Genomic DNA, 21,002 nt, shown 5'->3' on the forward strand with positions numbered 1-21,002 from the left:
CCTCAGCCAATCGCAGAGAAGCCTCACACGTGCTGGAGGCGGGGGAGGGGACTCTATGAGCGGCTGGGTCCTAGTGCAGCATCCCTGTATTTTCTCCTTTTATTCTGACTAAATCGTATTTACTCTGAAAAACAAAAAAAGGGAACGCTGCCCCAGCCCAAAGTGCAAGACGCATGTCTTCCTTCGTCTTTCCTTGCATGCAACACTTTCTATACGGAGGTTCTCTAACCTGAAGCTCTCGTTGGTAACAATGATAAACCAATGAAGAAACTGGCACAGTCCATGTTTTGGACTACCGTTCCCAGAATTCCATCACGCTGCTCCTGTTTGGTCGAGCTTCTAGGGAGCCTAGGTCCTAGAATCCACCGATTGGCCCACAGAGACGAAGAGCCCGCCTTTCGGTAGAATTTGACTAGACCCCGCCGGCAGCTCCGATTGGCCCGTACCCTGGAACCTTGGGGTTGCTAAGCAACCGCGTAACCACTGCGGGGGCGGGGCGTGTGCGCGGCGTGCGTGGAGAAGCTCTGCTAAGGTACTTAAGGGCCGTCCAGGGCGGCGGGGCGAGGCTGGCTCCCCTTCCGAGGAGGGAAGCGCTGCAAGCCCGGCCAGGGGAGGAAGTCGGGGATGGAGAAATAGGGGAATAAGCATCTCCCCTCACTTTCTCTCCCTCAATAAACAGTCTTTCTGATTGGTTGATATAAAGGCCCCGCCCCTTTCCGGGTGACAACTCTGCTCCAGGGACGGGTATCGCGATATTTGGGCTGGTGCGGCGGGAATAGGGAATCTGCACGTGTGTGTACAGTTTGTTCACACGTTGGTGGGAAAAGGAGCGAAGCGACCCGCGAGATCAAACTTTTGGGGGGCTTTTGAAGGGCAAACGGTGCACATCTTAGGAGGGCTGCCCCTTATGCTGTGTGTGGCCCACAGTTGGCTCAGAAATTCAAATACAGAGTCTATAAACATAGATTCTATAAATATATAGAAATATTTTTTGAATTCCCAATCAAAAACTGGCAACTTGAAGATAGCAGGTCATTTGCTATTCAGGATACCAAAAAGTAACAAATAAATAAACTAATAATTACTATAAGATCGTAATAATAGTATTATATAATTACCAGTATAATTTATATATATACATACATACATGCACACACACACATAAAATTATGTATATAGTTTTATATATATATATATAAAATGTATATAGTTATATAATTAATATTGTGATTTTCTCACTAAAAAAATGAGCCATTTATTTTCACTTGTGCTAAGAAATTTGTAAACTTTTCAGATCGTTTTTTTTCTACTCCAGCTCATTCCCAAATTAATATTTTGATAACTAAACGTGACTTGCCTCCTCTAATTAGCTTAAGAGATGACCCCAGATTACAGATTTTCGTGATAAATAAAAACTGCAGGCTACAGTACGTATCAATTCACAACTGATACACAAAGCCCATGCGTTATCTTCTTTAGCAGAATGACAAAAACAACAGATTGTAAAAATGGCATATAGACCTAACCGTGAAGATGTTAAAAGTCCTTTTTAGCTAGACTGCGTTTTTATATTCCTGATATCACGCTTGTTGTTTTTGCAGAAGCTCCTATGGAAAATTCAGCTTTGTTTATGGACAGTAAGAATATAGCCTGTGCTTCTTTCTCCTCTGGAGAAGCACGTATGACAGATAAGCCTGGTACGTCCTTCAGTAGAGAAGCAGTTAGCCCTGAAGACACGTAAGTGGCGATCATGCAGGGTCTTCAGGGTGACATCCCGCTGATTGAGGATTTTATTCATTTGAGCATATAGATTGAAGAATTGTAATCTATCTTGTCTCAAGAGGTTGGGGAGAAGGGAGGGAGGGAGGAAAGGAAGGAAGGAAGGAAGGAAGGAAGGAAGGAAGGAAGGAAGGAAGGAAGGAAGGAAGGAAGGGGGACATGATAGCAGTGTTCCAATATCTCAGGGGCTGCCCCAAAGAAGAGGGAGTCAAGCTATTCTCTAGAATGCCTGAGGGCAGGACAAGAAGCAACGGGTGGGAACTAATCAAGGAAAGAAGCAACCTAGAACTAAGGAGAAACTTCCTGACAGTTAGAACAATTAACCAATGGAACAGCCTGCCTCCAGAAGTGGTGAATGCGCCAACACTGGAAGTTTTTAAGAAGAAACTGGACAGCCATTTGTCTGAAATGGTATAGGGTTTCCTGCCTGAGCAAGGGGTTGGACTCGATGACCTCCAAGGTCCCTTCCACCATCATCATCATCATTACTATTATTATTATTTATTATTATTATTATTATTATTATTATTATAATTATTATTATTGGAAGGAAGGAAGGAAGGAAAGAAGGAATGTTTTTCCATGGTGTCAAGCAGCAGTTCACAAATTAAATTGGCCTACTACTGATAGAACCAAATACAGCATAAGGCAAAATAGTGATCTACAGATGTATTTATTATTTATTTGTTAAACCTATTTGCTGCCTATCTTGTCGTGAGGATACTCGAGATGGCTTCTTGGGAAGTGAAGAACTTTTCTTCCACCTTACTTTCTTTTTGGAAGCAAAGGGACAAATCAGGATTTATATTCTAAATATATACACATTTAGGCTGGGGGAAAAAAACAAAGGAGAGAAAATCTGGGCCTAAAACCATGATTATTTATTCCCCTTTTCGTTAGTAGCTCTGCTTTTCAAAATTATAGCTGCTTTTTGTCAAAAACAATTGGTAAGTTTTTTGGGTGGTATCAAAATGGTTTATAATACAGTTACGGCTTTAATCGATTATGTCCATACATTTAGCTGCAATGTCTTTTCATAAATATTTTGATGACGTTTCCTCTGCTTTTTTTTATGCACGACACGGCACTGCATTTTATTTTATTTTATTTTTTAAAAAAACGCACTTTCAGCAAATTAGCCGGTGATGTCTCTGGAGCAACAGCCGGGATTGACCTGAAGCCAAAGTTCATACAGCGAGCCAAAACATGGTCAGATGAAGTGGAAAATCTATACAGATTTCAGCAAGCTGGCTATAGAGATGAAATTGAATATAAGCAAGTAAAGCATGTTGCTGCGGTAAGACTTAATAAACTTTAAGAATTGCACATTTTCAAGATGAAAACTTACTATTCTGTACAATAATCTCCTTAGGTTTGTAGTACTTTTTCATTTGTCTCACCTCTTGGCGTGATTCGTGGCTGTTGGTGGAAAAAGCATCATTGGAAGATTTATTCAGTGAGGGTTTCTCAAATAAATCACAAGTAACTGAGTTTGTGCAACATGGCAAACTATGAAACATAGGTTATAAATACCAATGGCTGAATTTGCCCATTTTGGAACCCTTCCCTGATTTCCAGGGGGAGAGGGAAGGGTGGGACCTTCAGTTGCCTTGCAGGTCCTGGTATATTTTTGTTGCAACCCAGCTGTTGTGGGCTGGGTGGAGAAACTTTCAAATACATCCTTCTCTCTAAAGCAGTGGTTCTCAACCTTTTTAATGCCGCGACCCCCAACCAGTCGTAAGTCGAGGACTACTCAACCGGTCGTAAGTCGAGGACTACTCAACTGGTGCAGCACCGTTTGCAGAATGGGACTTTGGCGGGCTCAGCAGGGCAGAGACAGCCTGGACAATTCCTATTGGCTTTTGAAAGCCAATAGAATTAGACTCTATTCAAAAGAGTCTATTCTATTGGCTTTCGAAAGCCAATAGAATAAAAGGGAGTAGCACAGCTAAGGAAAAGGGGGAAAAAAATGGTGGACTGCATTGTTTGGCGACCCCTGTGAAATGGTCGTTCGACCCCAAACGGGGTCCCGACCCACAGGTTGAGAACCGCTGCTCTAAAGCATTTGACTGGATATGTATTTACCGTTTACTGAAGAGCTGCTATCGTGCATGTATTTTTTACCAGCCCTGCAGTGTGTTCTTTGTGTTTAATTAATGTTGTTTTAGTTTATATGTTATGTATGTTTGTGTGTATACATAAATAAGCTGCCTTGATTTTTTCATTGAAGAAACTATAAAATTGACTTAAAAACAATAATCCAAATTCACCAATGCTATACCATTCACACGTACACAGGATTGTAGTCTTCAGTCTAGTTATTGGAGCTAAATCAGGTTATCTTTTAACTTTGCTTTCAAGAGTGAATGTTACATTTGGAAAGGAAGGAATAGCTGGGAAACAAATGTTTAGTCCTTTTTCCTTTCTGGTTATTGTCCTGCTGCCCTTCTGGAAATCTGGCAGGCTTTTGACCATGGTTAGTTGTAGAGATCAGGATATGCTTGTTTGATTGTTTGTTTGTTTGTTTGTTTAACTAATGCATAGCATATCATACACGGACTATATATATATGTGTGTGTGTGTGTGTGTGTGTGTGTGTAGGTCTTTGGTTGTTCGGGTTTTCTCCCGCGTAAAATTGGAAGTGTCTTGGCGACGTTTCGACGAAGTCCCATTCATCATCTTCAGGCTGGTGTTTTCAGCTTCGTGCTGAAAACACCAGCCTGAAGATGACGAATGGAACTTCGTCGAAACGTCACCAAGACACTTCCAATTTTACGTGGGAGAAAACCCGAACAACCAAAGACCTACATACGCGAAAACCTCTGAATATATATATATATATATATATATATATATATATATATATATACACACACACACACACACACATATATACACACACACACATATATACATATATATATACACACACACACACACACACACACACACACATATATATATACATACATACATACACATATACACAAACACACACACACATATATATTTACATATACATATATATATATATATATATACTAGCTGTTCCCGGCCACGCGTTGCTGTGGCTCAGTCTGGTTAAATGGAAAAGAAAGAAAAGAGAAAGCCCACATTTGTAATATGTTTAATTTCACAATGCTTGTGGGTATACAATATTTTTTGTTGTTCCATTGTCTGTGCAGATATAGAGATTGTCTGAAATCGTAGCGTGTGTTGCTTTTACGTCCAACAGATGGCGCTGTTTTTCACAAAAAGCATGTTTTTACCTGTCACCGGTGTGACATCTATATAATATAGGCATATAAAAACATGTGCGTATTTGAATGCAATGTTGTGTCAAAATTTCAAAGCAATCGGTGAAGAACTTTTGGAGATTTAAGATTTTGAACAAACGAACATTTACATTTTTATTTATGTAGATATATAGCTATACATACATACATATATATATAAATTTTATTGGGTTCTACTAATCTAGATGAAATGTATGTGTATACGCACGCACGCACACATACATACATACATACATACATATATATATATATAAACATTTCATCTAGATTAGTAGAATCCAATAAAATTTAAATGTTAAAAAATGTAATTTGCTTCCCTTTGCTCTCCAGGGTAGTTTGCTAATAATAATAATAATAATAGTAGCTGAATTAATGCCTGATAAGCAATAGAAAACTAGTGCAACATATATTAGGCATTATGTTACCTAGTACATTTTCCTTTTTCCTGTCAATCACCAGAAGGAGTGATGGCCATTTATTTAATTTACATGATGTCTTTTACCTTAGAGAGCTTTTGAGGTGGCTAAGAAGGCAAAATCTGAATAAAGACCGTTAAAATCGCCCTTGGTGAACTCTGAAATGAGTTGGTGAAACACAAAAGATTTTGATTTGTCAACCAAAATCAGAAAACAGGCTAAGCGCATTTAATAGGCTTGGGAACGGCACAAGGTTCTTTTCATGTGCGGTCAAAAACAGACTTTAGAAAGAATATTTTGTTAGTTTTAGTGTCCAGTTGCATTCATATTGAATTAGATGGCCCTGAAGCCAGTTTATTTGCTCATGGCAAATGCTTTTCTGCTGGTTCCATCATGGGTCCAGTTGGAATCCAAGCTATTTAGGGCTTTAAATTTTTGATTGGGTCCAGAAAATAATATTGAAGTTACTTTCATGTGCATGACTATGTGGGAAGTTATTTATTTGGAGACAGTGAACAGAGTTGAGCTGATTTTTATTCCTGGCCATTTCTCTCTAGAGCAGTGGTTCTCAACCTTTTTAATGCCGCGACCCCCAACCGGTCGTAAGTTGAGAACTACTCAACCGGTCGTAAGTCGAAGACTACTCAACTGGTGCAGCACCATTTGCAGAATGGGACTTTTGGCGGGCTCAGCAGGGCAGAGACAGCCTGGACAATTCCTATTGGCTTTTGAAAGCCAATAGAATTAGACTCTATTCAAGAGAGTCTATTCTATTGGCTTTCAAAAGCCAATAGAATAAAAAGGAGTAGCACAGCTAAGGAAAAGGGGAGGAAAATGGCGGACTGCGTTGTTTGGCGACTCCCGTGAAATGGTCGTTTGACCCCAAATGGGGTCCCGACCCACAGGTTGAGAACCACTGCTCTAGAGTCTCTAGACCCTGTCTTAACTCCATGGTTACTTCATGGGCCTGGAATGCTGGCTTCAAAAGAGCTCTTCTCTGTTGATTCTTTGCCTTCTGTCTCTAAGGAGAGAAGCAAAGGGGGAGAGGTGTTAGCTCCCCAATCTCCAGAACAGGGATTTTGTGGGAGTGAAAAATGGGATTCCCATTATGTAGAAACACTCATCAGCGAGGGATCGAAAAATGTTGGAATTGGGGAAAAGAGGCCATGGTGTGGCTGGAGATTTTAGGAGAAGCACTTCCTAAGCTCACTGCAATATATATATAGGGGGAAGGAGGAAGGGAGGGGCAGAAAATATTTTCAGGCTGCAGGCATCCATCTGACCACCCAAATTGTTTTTTAATCTTGGGTAAAAAAAGACTCCTGCGAGTCCCTTGGACTGCAAGGCGTTCAAACTGGTCAGTCCTAGAAGAGATCAACGCCGACTGCTCTTTAGAAGGCCAGATCCTGAAGTTGAAACTCAAATACTTTGGCCACCTAAGGAGAAGGAAGGACTCACTGGAGAAGAGCCTGATGCTGGGAAAGATGGAGGGCAAGAGAAGAAGGGGACGACAGAGAAGGAGGGGGCTGGATGGAGTCACTGAAGCAGTAGGTGTGAACTTAAATGGACTCCAGAAGATGGTAGAGGACAGGAAGACCTGGAGGAACATTGTCCATGGGGTCGCGATGGGTCGGACACGACTTCACAATTAACAACAACAACAAAAAGTGCATGACACATAACAGTCTTTGGCTGGCATCCGGAGAGCTAATTCAGAATGCCTCTCTATTGAAGAGGAGCTTCTGAAACCCAGCCAGCCACATACCTACCTTATAACAAGTCTGCTTTTTTTTTTTTAAATCTCTCTCAACTCTCCGGAGTACCTGGTGATAGGGTATTGTGGGCAGGCAGAGTTGCATGACCATCAGCTGGTCGAAGAAACTGTGAATCCCACTAAATTAGGCCTAAACGTTGGAACAAGTCATTGGTTCAGCTATCCTGATAAGGGCATAAACTAAAGGATATAGGCTAAAGGATCCATGAGAAATAGATTTTCTTGCCTTTTTAAAGACTACTGAATAACACATTTATGGACAGAACAAATGGAAGGCTATGCCATCCTTGTCTAATCAACAGGACTTGCATACATAACAAAAAAGGAGCATTTAGGGATTACAGCTGCATCTCCTGTGTGCTCTGGCAGCACACAGCACAACGTGACTTTGAGCCAAGAAATTGCTGGCAGAGATGCCTTTCAGAGGGGACCCATGCCAGTCCCCCTACAAAGAGGCAATTTTGATGATGTTTCGATGCTTCCCCCCCCCCCTCTTCTCAATTGCATTGAAAGCATCCACTAATTTGTGTTCTTGCCTTCAGCTAAATCTGCAGTGGTGGTAAATTTGACAAGACTCCTCAAAACGTTGTGACTAATTCTTTCTCCCTGATAAGAGTGAATTTTGAGAACATGGAAAACACTCATATTTACTAATGAAAAGCCTTAAAAGTATCTCTTACTGATACTTTTGGTCAAGACTTCTGACTGGAAGTTACTGATTAAGGCTATAAAATATGCGCAACACAAGAAACGTAAGCCTCGGTTGAATCTTTCCAAGAATAAAGGGATAGGAGAATTCGTGCTCAAAGCCAGCTTTAAATCAACTGAGCCCAGAAACTCAAAATGTTCCCAGTTGAACAGAATGAAAAGTCACAGAATTCCATATCAATAAAATCAGTCGGGATACTGCTGACCAACTCTTGGGAGAGAGTTCTTCTATCTGCATTGTCAACTTTGGATCAGGTTTGGGATCCTATGCTCAGCACGCCTGGTCTCCTTTTCCCATATATTTCTCTATGGTATAAACTATATAGCCCTTTTTTTGTCACATACAGATAGTCCTCGATTTATGACCACAATTGAGCTCAAAATTCCTATTTTTTTTTTAAAAAAAAATAAATTTTTCCATACAATTCAATAGTACTAATTCAACATGTTGTCTGATTTATCATTCACTAATACAAATTTAATTCCCAATCCTTTATTATTTTCTCCAGCCATTGATAAAACAAGTCCCAAGTTTGACCGTATTCTGTTTCTTCTTTTTCTTTCAGCCTCATAGTAAGTCTGTCCATTTCTGCCCATTTTAATATTTTTTTAATTATTTCTTCTTCTTCTGATGGTAATTCTTCCTTTTTCCAATATTGTGGCAAATATGATTTTTTGCCGCTGTTTATCCCATGTAAAATCAAATATATACTTTGTTTATCCATCTTTTCTGGCATAATACCTAATAAAATAAAATTTCTATTGTTAAGTGAGACCTTGGTAAAAGTGAGCTTTGCCCCATTTGGCGATTTTTCTTGCCAACGTTAAGCGAATCACTGCGGTTGATCAGTTGCTAAGTGAATCTGGCTTGCCCCATTGACTTTGCTTGTCCGAAGGTCGCAAAAGGGGATCAGGTGACCCCGGGAGTCACTGCAACCGTCATAAATATGAACCAGTTGCCAAGCGTCTGAATTTTGATCACGTGGCCCTGGGGGAGGCCGCAAAGCTGGTGGCATTGAAAAACGGTCATAAATCACTTTTTTCATTGCTGTTGTAACTTTGAATGGTCACTAAATGGACTCTTGTAAGTATATTCAGATTTCACTAGCACAGGGGTAGGCAACCTTGGCTCTTTTATGGCTCGTGGACTTCAACTCCCAGAATTCCTGAGCCAGCCATGCTGAGGGGAAAGGGAGAGGTTTCCAAGCTGAGCCACGCTGGCTCAGGAATTCTGGGAGTTGAAGTTCACAAGTCAGAAAGCGCCTAGGCCTAGGCCAGGGGTAGGCAACCTTGGCTCTTTTATGACTCGTGGACTTCAACTCCCAGAATTCCTGAGCCTGCATGGCTCAGCTTGGAAACCTCTCCCTTTCCCCTCAGCATGGCTGGCTCAGGAATTCTGGGAGCTGAAGTCCACGAGTCATAAAAGAGCCAAGGTTGCCTATCCCTGCCCTAGCCGCTTCATGACTGGTGGACTTCAACTCCCAGAATTCCTGAGCCAGCCACGCTGAGGGGAAAGGGAGAGGTTTCCAAGCTGAGCCATGCTGGCTCAGGAATTCTGGGAGTTGAAGTCCACGAGTCATAAAAGAGCCAAGGTTGCCTACCCCTGGTCTAGTAGGACCCGTAGGTAAGCTCAGCCATTCCTAAGAACTCACAGGCACTTCCCTTCTTCTCGTTTGCATGCAGGTGGAAAGGTGGCCAGAAACCGGATTTGTGAAGAAGCTTCAGAGGAAGGACAACACTTTCTACTATTACGATAAGGAAAGAGAATGTGAGGACAAAGAAGTCCATAACGTTAAAATGTATGGCTACTGATCTATGTCTCATCCACTGTTTTTAGAAATGATTTTATTTTATTTTTTGCCTGGCATAGTATGGAACCCATTAAAAGGTTTTTAAGACGTAACTTGATCTGATTTTATATACGGCTCCACTCTGTGAAAAAAAACAAAACAAAATTAAAGATATTTTTTAACGAGTAAGGTAAAAATAAATTGATTTTGAGGTTCCTGTTAGTTTGGGGGGGTGGGCATTCTGACGGCTGTGAAGGTATATCTGTTTATCTGGAGATGAACTTAATGGGCTTCTTCAGGTGTGTACTGTACTATTGGCTTGGCTTGGCTTGGCTTGGTCTACTTCATATATTTTAATGTATTTTCTGTGTAATGTTATAGCTTTATCCCTGGCTCTCCAATTCCATCTTACTTCAGTTTCAATAGGTGAATTTTGTAAGAAAGCTTTAGCCATAACCAAGGCTAGATTGCTACCTTTAATGCTTTAAAACAGTGTTTCTCAACCTTGACCATTTTAAGGCATGTGGACTTCAACTCCCAGAATTCCACAGCCAGCAATGCTGGCTGTGGAATTCTGGGAGTTGAAGTCCACATGCCTTAAAATGGTCAAGGTTGAGAAACACTGCTTTAAAAGGAAAAAGGATGAAATTGTGAGGTCCTTGGTGCTCTCTGTGAGTTGGTGGTTTTCTTACAGAATTTCCTGACCCAACTAGGGAACATCATCCATGCTAGAAGGGAGTAGAGTTTGTGGAGAGGAGGAGGAAGACTGTGGGGTCCTTGGTGCTGTCTGTGTTTGGTTGTTTTCTTGCAGACATTTCATAACCCAACTAGGTAACATCATCAGTGCGCAGTTCAAAGAGCACCAAAGCCCCTACAGGAGAAGCATCTACTACTCTGCAGCAAATAGGGCCAGATGTGTTTGTAGGGGCTGAGTATACCCAGGAAGTCTTTAATGCACGATTCATTTCTATATGATAAAAGATGCTTTCCTGAAAATATATTACGTGTATTGTATGTTGCTACTCTGAGGTGGAACCTTTATTATTGTTTATCTTGAAGGACAATCGTTCCCCTTTATGAGCTTTGTTGATACGTCCGACCTAAATGGGAGATGCATACCTTCCTTCGGCAGTTTGCACAGAAAGGAAATACGAGGCCTGCTCTGAATTAAGAACAGAAAGTCCCGGATAATTAATTTGCCGGCATCGGGCTTTTGAATTTCTTTTGCTTTCCCTCAGGCATTGCAATAACAACAGGCAAAAGCTGACTTTTCCATTGCCCTCCCAATCCTCCCTGGCTGTTCCTACCTGAAAGCAGAAGATGCCTGAAAGACCCGTCTGTCATTTAGCACAGACCGAGAACAAAGTACAAACGTACCCAAGCGGGCAGGAGATCTTTGGACCAGGGCTCTAGGCCATTTTGGTGGCCAGGCCTGGCATTCCTCACGTTCCTTATCATGGGGTCCTCAACCTTGGCAACTTTAAGACTTGTGGACTTCAACTCCCAGAATTCCTCAGCCAGCAAACTAGGCCATTTTGGTGGCCAGGCCTGGCATTCCTCACGTTCCTTATCGCGGGGTCCTCAACCTTGGCAACTTTTAAGACTTGTGGACTTCAACTCCCAGAATTTCCTCAGCCAGCAAAGCTAGGCCATTTTGGTGGCCAGGTTTGGCATTCCTCACGTTCCTTATCACGGGGCCCTCAACTTTGGCAACTTTAAAACTTGTGGACTTCAATTCCCAGAATTCCTCAGCCAGCAAACTAAGCCATTTTGGTGGCCAGATTTGGCATTCCTCACGTTCCTTATCACGGGGTCCTCAACCTTGGCAACATTAAGACTTGTGGACTTCAACTCCCAGAATACCTCAGCCAGCAAACTAGGCCATTTTGGTGGCCAGGTCTGGCATTCCTCACGTTCCTTATCGCGGGGTCCTCAACCTTGGCAACTTTAAGACTTGTGGACTTGCTGGCTGAGGAATTCTGGGAGTTGAAGTCCACAAGTCTTAAAGTTGCCACGGTTGAGGACCCCTGCCTTATCGTACTCTTAATACAACAAGCTTCCTCAAGCTCTGCCTTCGTCCAGATCTGCTACCAAGTTCCAGGAAAAAGGTCAATGCAGTCTGCCTGAAGGGTACCACTCCAGGAGCGTATTTGCCTCCATGCAGCTATAGTACCCAATAAATCAAATATTTGCTAAAGCTGAGAGTGAGCTCTTTAACAGCAGGAGTTGGGCAGGAAAGGCAACTCCGTCAGCCATAAGCCGATTAAAAAGTACAAAACAAATGTAATATCAGATTCCACATTAATATAAAAGAGCACAGCGAAATTTAAAGTGTTTGGAGGTCCCTGGGGCAACCCTTTGTTGTCCTGGAGGGACAAAATAAGACAGACGGGTGCGTAGTTTTTATGGGAGTGGAGAGCAGGCAGAGACATCCTTTGGCCTTCTCGTAATTTAAAGCTAGCTCGCTTTCTTTCAGCAGGATATCTGCTTGTTGGATGTATCAAATTTCACTGCTGAATACTAGAGGGGTCTAATGATGAGATGTGGGAGAAATAAGAACAGAAAAACTCACTTGCCTGCATATATAATGAGGTTTTGTTAGCTCTGAACTATCTGGGTTCGTTGCTGGATCGTTACCAAAAGAACATTTGAGTTCTTTGAAGGAATATTCTGTCTCTACAGATTCTGTAACAATTCCTTTTTTTATATAAAGTTTTGCTAGAGTTTTACAAATCATATGAAAACTTAACGGGCTAATAAAGAGCAGAAACAGTAGAGAGGTGGGGAACAAAGAATTCAAAAGAAAAATGAGGAAGCAGCAGCTTTTTTGATGGAGGAACAAGATTGGAAAGATAAAATCTTTTCAGGGAAGGCGCATAGCTTAGTGGCAGAGTTTATTATTATTTTTTTCTTGCAAAAGATCCAGGCTAGTCCCTGAATTCTCCAGCCAAACAATTTCAGCTGAGGAAGGCCAGTATCTATTGCAGTCCATTAAGGCAGACCTTGATGGATTAAGGCTGGAACACAGCATGAAATGACCTGCAAACTCCATGGTTCTTTAAAACGTATTTTGAAACCACATTGTTCAATGTGTACTGCACTGTAGATTTCTTTAGTACGCCCTGACGACAAAGCACAGTACCAGGAAATCAACATCTAAAAACAATACTAGCCGTTATCGTAATGAAATGCAGGTAGCCCTTGCCTTAACGACCAGATCTGAGCCCCAAATTTTTGTTGCTGAATGAAACATTTGTTCAGCGAGCTTTGGCCCTGTTTTAACTACCTTCCTTGCCACAGTTTGTTAAGTTAGTAACCCGGTTGTTAAGTGAGTCTGCCTTCTCCCATTGACTTTGCTTGTCAGAAGATCGCAAAAGGGGATCACGTGACCATAGGACACTGCGACTGTCATAAGTGTGAGTCAGTTGCCAAGCGTCTGAATTTTGATTACATGACCGTGGGGATGCTGCAAAGGTCGTGTGAAAAACGGTCATAAATCACTTTTTTTTCAGTGCCGTTGCAACTTTGAACAGTCACTAAATGATCTGTCGTAAGCTGAGGACTGCCTGTAATACAGTAAGACATTTCCTAATTTAATACGGTAGTCAATATAAACAATTCTCGATACAAATTTGGGACAATTACAGCAAATAAGATTCTATATGACTAGTTTTATCCTATTTGGGGCTCATTGCGTGTATGTAGCTAGGAATCTTTCAGTGGTGTTCAAAAGTTTCCTGTATTCAAATTGAATTTGTTAATTTATGGGCTTTTTGCACTGACCCCTCCTGCCAATCTGAAGCATGGAATTTCAGCTTTAATCCAAAGGTTATAATAATAGAATCGGAAAATAATTCCAACTGAAACTAATGGGTCCAACATGCATGCTGAGTTAATAGGATTCAACTTAACTCTGAGAAGCATTTGTTGATTGGACAGGATCAAACACAGTTGGGCTATTTCCTAAAAAATGGAAGGTTCGGGATGCTTATTTGTGTCCTATTCAGAGACCCCTGGATATGGGCCCAGTTTTGCTATATACGGGTCCATTCTGGATTGATAAAAGACCTTTTTTGCGATCCAGCCAAGGCTGACGTAGCTAACATGGGCAGCTCCTCCAGAGAAATGATGTGCTTTCTTAAAAGAAGTGTCAAATAAAGGCAAAGACTCCCTCCAATCGGGCTGTCCTCATGGCTTTCTTGTCCATGACATGGAACTGGCTTCTACAGCCACTTGCTGCTGCTTTATATTCCCATCTTGCCCACAGCCCTGGCACGGTCTCACATAGGCCGAGCCAAACTTAATTCCACTTAGTCTCCTGTCATCTCAACCCAGGTTGGCTTGGCACTGTACTGCCACCCGTCCAGGACCCAAACAAGCCCAGCTTTCACCTTGGTGATGCTCAGTTGCAAGGAAGGCTGGCGGGATTTTTGCTTTAGAAGGAGCAAGGGTGGTCTTAGTCAGCGCGTTCCATTTGGAAGGGTCCTTGCATTCTGTACCACTCTAGGGGAAATCAAAGCTGTCCCCGTTTCTCCAGCACCATAGTTCAAAGGCCTCCATTCTTTGGCACTCAGCCTTTCTTATGGTCCAACTTTCACAGCCATACATTGCAACTGGGAAAACCATGGCCTGGACTATACGCACTTTTGTTGGCAGGGTGATGTCTCTGCTTTTTTGTATGCTGTCTACATTTGCCATAGCTTTCCTGCCCAGGAGCAAGCATCTTTTAATGTCTTGGCTGCAGTCCCCATCTGCGGTGATCTTGGAGCCCAGGAAGATAAAATCTGTCACTACCTCCATTTCTTCCCCATCTATTTGCCAGGAATTGAGAGGGCTAACGATCATTAAACACGGTCTTTATATGTCTCAGTTGTTAAGGGATCCCATTGTAATCAGTGGGTGTTTGGATTGGAAACCAGACCAGTTTAAACAGCATAAATTGCAGCCACAATGGTTGTTTTAAATGCAGACCCAATCCCGTGACTACATTGTGCAATGCCAATCCCATGACTACATTGTGTGTGTTGGGGCGTGTGTTTGTCAACCATTGGGACCTTGAAAGTGGATCGTAAGTAACTTGGGGGTCCATTGTAACCCTCAACAGTCCATTCAGTGAAGGTTGCAAGTTGCTAAGTTGCCAGGCTGGGAAAAGACTAGCCTGGATGATGAAAGTTACCATCAAAAGGACCAAGATGAGACATACTTGCTTTTCAAATCTTTTTTAACTGTCATGGCTCCTGCTGTGGAATCATCACAATCTGAAGTTCTATCCTGAAGATGTGGCTTTTCCAGTGAGTGATATTCTTCCGGCGCTCTGGAAATTACGGGTCCTCCTGGATCTTTTGGGGAAAAAAAAAGGAAAAACGAGGGCAACCGCCTGTAGAAGGTCCCAAAACAAGATATGATTAAAGAAGGTACAGTTGGTTTTTGTAGAACTATTCAAAATGTAAACTCAAGAGCGTTCTTGAAAATTTGGTTGTTTGTCCCTAGACTTGAGGTTCCCGTAGAGCTGGCAGGTTTTGCCACGAGCGTCTTGTCAGTAAATAAAAATAAAATCTTGAGCAAGCTGGCATGAAGAGATCAAAGCTCCATCTTCAGATGTTCGCATTGACTTAGTTTAACAAAGGTGGGCTTTGATTTGAGCCAGAAGGATTGAATAGTTCTTTTAAATAATAGTTTGGGCTTACGTATGGTTGGCTTCATATGTGGATTTTAAATTGCTTCTCATGTGTAAGTTAAAATATCCATATGTTTACAAAATTCATTCAACTAACGTTCCCCCAACTGGAGTTCTCTAGATCAGCATCAGATACAACAAAATGTTGGTCACCTCTTAAAACATGATTTAAAATTATGATGAGGAATAGTGGGAAATACAGCATTTGGGCTTTGCTATAGTCCTCTGTGACTATGAGTGATAGAGACCTTTAAAAAAAAAAACCCATCAATTTCATAGCCACCGTAAATTCTCACAAAAAGGAACATTTCAGATGAAAAAATGAGAAGCAAAAACAGTCTTCGTTTCTGGTTACTTCATCCCAAAGAATCCTGGAAACGATGGCTGGGAGAAGAATTTGAATGGGTTTACTTAGAAAATGCATAAAACTACAGTTTATAGAGTTCCATGACAGTTAAGCCATTTTAATCCATACAGAGCAACACCCTCACAGCTTGTTCCAGAGTTAATAATGTTGAAATCAATGGCGCTGTTCAAAAACCGCCACCGCAGACTCACTTGAGTTGCCTATTGTTTGTCTTTTAATAAATCAAGATTAAGAGGAGAAAGGAATAATGTGTAAACTATCTTATTTCATCAATGTCGCTTATTTTGGATATGCCGTTTTTTTCCCTTCAAGCCTAAAGATGGTTTATGTATTTTCTGCTTTGGAAATTAACTCAGGTTGGGCTAACGTAGAAAAGATTCTTTGGAGATAATTATTTTGGGGTTTTTTCCCCCCTTTTGTTTTACACATCACCTAAAGATTCTCTAAAGACATTTTTGATGACTATCTTGTTAAGATGCAACAAACGGTAGAAAGGAAACTTTCTGTAGATATAAATAGAATTATTTTGTAAAGATACTGTGGTAAGGATGTGGGTGCTTCTGCTTTCTGTTCTGTGCCTGTTATGTATGTAAATGAAATTACGAGTAGCCCAAAAGCTCAGAAGACAACCGGTGACCCACCCAGATTGGATTCTACCAAAAGCAGATTGGTATTGACTCAAAAGAGTTACCTCCCTTAAGTTTCTGCATCCAGGAGGGAAGGAGGCTTAGAAAGAAGAAATTGCAGCATTTTTGGCTGCTGCCCCATTGCCCCCCCCATCCCCACCCCCTTGCTGGCTTCTCTGCCATAACAATAACCAGGTTTGGAAAAGTTGCCCTCAGATTGTCTCTCTCCCGCATTCCATTGGATTGGAAAGAAGAGAAACTTGTTGAGATCTTGGAGTGTAGCGGGGGAAAAAAAGGGATGTCAAGAATTCAAATATTTCTATTGTTACGTGGAAACCGCTTCTAGGCTTTGTGCTCGAGGTGACAAAAAGCGAAATTTTGATTTGGGGTTTTACCAATGAGATAGACTTGATGTTATCGAAATGACTAGTTCAGTGATGGTGAACCTTTTAGAGACCGAGTGCCCAAACTGCAACCCAAAACCCACTTAAGTATCCTCAGGTGCCGGATGGGCGTGACCCAGTGGGTAGGTGTGGCCCATTGGGTGGGTGTGGCCAACTGAGTGGGCGTAGCCCATTGGGAGGGCGTGGTTGCGGTGGTAATGGCAGACTGGGTGGGACTAAAAAGTTCAATCAATCAATTCCAACTTTGCAAGATTTTTTTTTCCCCGCAAGAAGTTGAAATTGATTGATTGATTGAACCTTTATTTTTTTGCACACAATGGTGGAGGCCTAAAGCAAAAAGGTTTTATAAAACCCAGCTGAAAGCCTAGGACTGGGGCGACGGCGTGTGTACCCACAGAGAGGGCTCTGTGTGCCACCTGTGGCATGCGTGCCATAGGTTCGCCACCACGGGACTAGTTTATATTATTTTGTAAAAGTAAAAAGTTGAGGTTTGATGTTGATATTCTACTTTACTGCCCCAAAGGAAGTCAGAAGTCAATTTCTTTTTTTCTTTTTTTTTCTCCCTTACCTCACTTCTTTTCTCCCTCTCCCCCTTCCCTAACTTTTCCGCTATTTACTTTTGTATTTTCATTGTATCGTAAATTATAAACTAATAAAACTTTTAGAAGAATCCCAGGGACATCATACCGTGGACATTCCTATTATGAAATGATTTTATCCTACCGTTTACGATCCAGTAAATCAGTGGTTTCCTATTTTTCCAGAGTGCAAAAAAAAAAAAACCCACTTCTCGTAAGCTGTTTTTTTTTTTCCTACCAAACTGTTTTTTTTTCCCCTGGCCAGATTAAAATATTTAATAATTACTTGATCTAATCTTGAGTGGCACTCAAAGAGACTTTAGGAAGTGCTGGTTAAATATGGGAAACTCTGCAGCTCTTTATTTGATTGACTTGAAAAAGCCAGAAAGCCTTTCATATTTTGATTTTCCTTCCCGTCAGACAGCATATTTCTTTCTCCAGGTGCTCTATCAATCTGACGCAAAGGTGTTTCCCCCATCAGATTTCAAAAGCATAACTTGGCTGAATAATGTTCTCCGTGCAAGGAAAAAAAAAACACTTGAGAAAAATGCAAAGACTTTCTCACAAACTATAGAAGTTGGATGGGAATAGAATTTGGGTCCTTAAACTCAATGAGTTCCAGGTTCAAGAACTTTTTAAATTGTGATTTTTTTTTGCTGCTAAAATGTGAGCTAAACCAGAAATTGTTCTATTGAGAGTGTTATGCAGAATATAAAAGCACAGGACAGAAGTCACTGCTGTAAAAGGAAGGAACAAGGAAGAGCATTAAAGCAATTGAAAGGAGAATAAAACCTACCTGATATTTTTCAACATACATCTTAATTTAAACCGTTGAAAAGATGTATGCCACTCTGCATTCACTGGGGTTAAGGCCAACTCAGTGCTGGGCTGCATTAATAGAGGGATAGAATCAAGATCACGTGAAGTATTAATACCACTTTACAATGCCTTGGTAAGGCCACACTTGGAATACTGCATCCAGTTTTGGTCACCATGATGGAAAAAAGATGCTGAGACTCTAGAAAGAGTACAGAGAAGAGCAACAAAGATGATTAGGGGACTGGAGGCTAAAACGTATAAGGAAAGGCTGCTGGAATTGGGTATGTCTAGTCTAATGAAGAGAAGGACGAGGGGGGACATGATAGCAGTGTTCTAATATCTCAGGGGCTGCCACAAAGAAGAGGGAGTCAAGCTATTCTCCATGGCGCCTGAAGGCAGGACAAGAAGGAATGGATGGAAACTGATCAAGGAGAGAAGCAACTTAGAACTAAGGAGAAACTTTCTGACAGTTAGAACAATTAACCAGTGGAACAACCTGCCTCCAGAAGCGGTGAATGCTCCAATATTGGAAGTTTTTAAGAAGAGACTGGACAGCCATTTGTCCAAAATGGTGTAGGGTTCCTGCCTGTGCAGGGGGTTGGACTTGATGACCTCCAAGGTCCCTTCCAACATCATCATCATCATCATTATTATTATTATTATTATTAGTAGTAGTAGTAGTAGTAGTAACTTTAATCCTGCTGTTTTGTCTTAGGCTTACTTTTATCAGCACAATTCATCATTAGCTTTTTAACACTGAACAAAACTTACTTACCAATATCCCACCTTTATTATGATTTTTATAAATAACTCAAGATGGCAAACATCAGTACCTTATTCCTGTTTTCAAAGTGCTCCCTTTTGAATGCCCCAGACATTGAAAATCACAGGTTAAAAGTACTGAATGCCATTAGTTCATATTCCTTTATAACACAATAACAAGAGTTGGAAGGGACCTTGGAGGTCTTCTAGTCTAACCCTCTGCTCAAGCAGGAGACCCCCCCCCCGTACCATTTCAGACAATTTTTTTTTTTTAAACCTCCAGTGATGAAGCACCCACAACCTCTGGAGGCAAGCGGTTCCACTGGTTAATTGTTCCCACCATCAGGAAATTTCGCCTTAGTTCTTCTAGGTTTGCTTCTCTCCTTGATGAGTTTCCATCCCTTGCTTCTTGTCCTGCCTTCTGGCGTTTTGGAAAATAGCTTGACTCCCTCTTCTTTGTGGCAGCCCTTCAAATATTGGAACACTGCTATCATGTCACCCCTCATCCTTCTTTTCATTAAACCAGACATACCCAATTCCCGCACTCATTCTTCACATGTTTTAATCCTATATACACTCCGGACAAAATAATACACAAACTCATTAGAGGTTCGCAGTGGGTGGCAAAGTATATAATTGCTGGGCATCTTAAGACAGGTGGCTCAGGCAGCTTTTGAAATGTGCTCTGAGCTAAGACTGCTGCCTGCTTGTCGTGGCAAAGCCGGTGTGTGAATGTTGGCAACGTTTTTGCTTTGCCTGTACAAAGCCTGACCAGCTTTCCGCCAGATGTCTCCGCCCTCATCTTGAAGTGCTCATTGCCCAGCAGTTGAGAAAGGACTGTCTTAATTCCTTTTACTCTGTGGGCAAAGATTACGGGCCTAGGCACCGCAGGAAGCAGCAGAAATGTTCTGGAAAAGATTTACACCAGATGCGACCTGCAAAAATCCAAATGAACTGCTCGATGTCATCTGGAGATAACAGAAAAAATAGTTACTCTTGGCTGCCACTCAGTACAGATAGTCCTCGACGTACGGACACAAGGGAGCCCAAAATTTCTGTTGCTCAGTCAAAACATTTGTTAAGTGAATTTTGCTCCATTTTGCGACTTTTCTTGCCACAGTTGTTAAGGGAATTGCTGCAGTTGTTAAATTAGTAGCAGGGTTGTTAAGCGAATCCAGCTTCCCCAGCTTAGCAGAAGGCCACAAGAAGGAATCACATGACCCCCCGCGGGACGCTGTGACCGTCGTGAATACAAGTTGTCAACCATCCAAGCTTTGATCATGTGACCGTGGGGAATGCTGTGAAGGTCGTGTGAAAAACAGTCATAAGCCACTTTTTTTCAGTGCCGTTGTAACTTTGAACGGTCACTAAATCAACTGTTGTAAGTCGAGGACTAGCTGTATTGAACTTTTGGTGAAGAGGAATGGGGTCTAGAGAGCATCTGAACCTTGCAAGGACCATTTTGAAGATTCTGCGCTTCTAGCAAAGGAGTTTCAAGTTTGCACTGAAGTCCAAACAAGACTTTTTCTACTGTTCTCATCACGGTCCAGTCCAAGCCGGGAATAAACAACATGGCGACTGCTTTAGAAAGAACGTTGTAGTTTATTGAAAAGGAGAGCCAGGCAGAAAAATGGCGCTGGAAAAAAAGAGAGAGCACATGTAGTAGGGAGTGGGTTTTTATACCTTCTTGGGCTTTTTTTGGAGTTGTTCCTGTGTCATGAACTTTGACCTGAGTTTGAGTGTGCCTTTCTGGTATTCTGATGACGGTGGGTTAATTATATTATGTCCTGCCTTAGAGTTTGGGTGGGGTATGTAGATTTTAAGGGTTTTTATCTTCCTGATCTCTTCAGCTTCTCGCTGGAGGGCTCCAACCTTCCTGAATGGATTATTACATCTGCATTGCTAAAAGCTGGTTTCTGCTGAGTTGTCTGGCTGGGTGTGCGAGTGTGTGTGTGTGGAGAAGTTTCTGCCTTTTTAAAGATCTTCTCCATTATTCCTTTAGGACA

General features: G+C 41.7%; 2 protein-coding genes across 6 annotated transcripts in view; one reads left to right on the plus strand and one right to left on the minus strand.

Annotated features, from left to right (window-relative positions):
• The first annotated feature begins 397 nt into the window (after positions 1 to 397).
• Positions 398 to 9,952, plus strand: MEIG1 (meiosis/spermiogenesis associated 1). Of its 3 annotated transcripts, none has more exons than XM_039357507.1 (4): positions 398 to 532; positions 1,602 to 1,737; positions 2,911 to 3,076; positions 9,657 to 9,952. In XM_039357507.1, exons 2-4 carry the CDS (start codon positions 1,610 to 1,612, stop codon positions 9,783 to 9,785), a joined length of 423 nt encoding a protein of 140 aa, XP_039213441.1. In that variant the 5' UTR covers positions 398 to 532; positions 1,602 to 1,609; the 3' UTR covers positions 9,786 to 9,952. The 3 variants fall into 3 exon arrangements, with proteins under 3 accessions (XP_039213441.1, XP_039213443.1, XP_039213442.1); XM_039357509.1 differs by lacking the exon at positions 398 to 532 and adding an exon at positions 908 to 1,031; XM_039357508.1 differs by lacking the exon at positions 398 to 532 and adding an exon at positions 916 to 1,058.
• Positions 7,835 to 21,002, minus strand: part of DMTF1 (cyclin D binding myb like transcription factor 1) — a 67,769-nt gene continuing 54,601 nt past the window's right edge. Inside the window, exons 17-19 of one of the 3 annotated variants that reach the window (XR_005558430.1) lie at positions 18,212 to 18,303; positions 14,967 to 15,102; positions 7,835 to 8,715 (exon numbers count right to left, since the gene is read on the minus strand). Coding sequence is in view for 1 of the 3 variants with exons in the window: in XM_039357501.1 (XP_039213435.1) it covers positions 18,293 to 18,303 (11 nt within the window). In the remaining 2 variants the exon portion in view is untranslated. Of the gene's footprint in view, positions 8,716 to 9,814; positions 9,906 to 14,966; positions 15,103 to 17,655; positions 18,304 to 21,002 lie in introns of those variants that run through there. The other 2 variants (XR_005558431.1, XM_039357501.1) reach the window with 2 other exon arrangements.

The sequence above is a fragment of the Crotalus tigris genome, unplaced genomic scaffold, assembly GCF_016545835.1.
Source record: "Crotalus tigris isolate CLP2741 ecotype Arizona unplaced genomic scaffold, ASM1654583v1 scf7180000018925.3142382, whole genome shotgun sequence".
Taxonomy (NCBI): domain Eukaryota; kingdom Metazoa; phylum Chordata; class Lepidosauria; order Squamata; family Viperidae; genus Crotalus; species Crotalus tigris.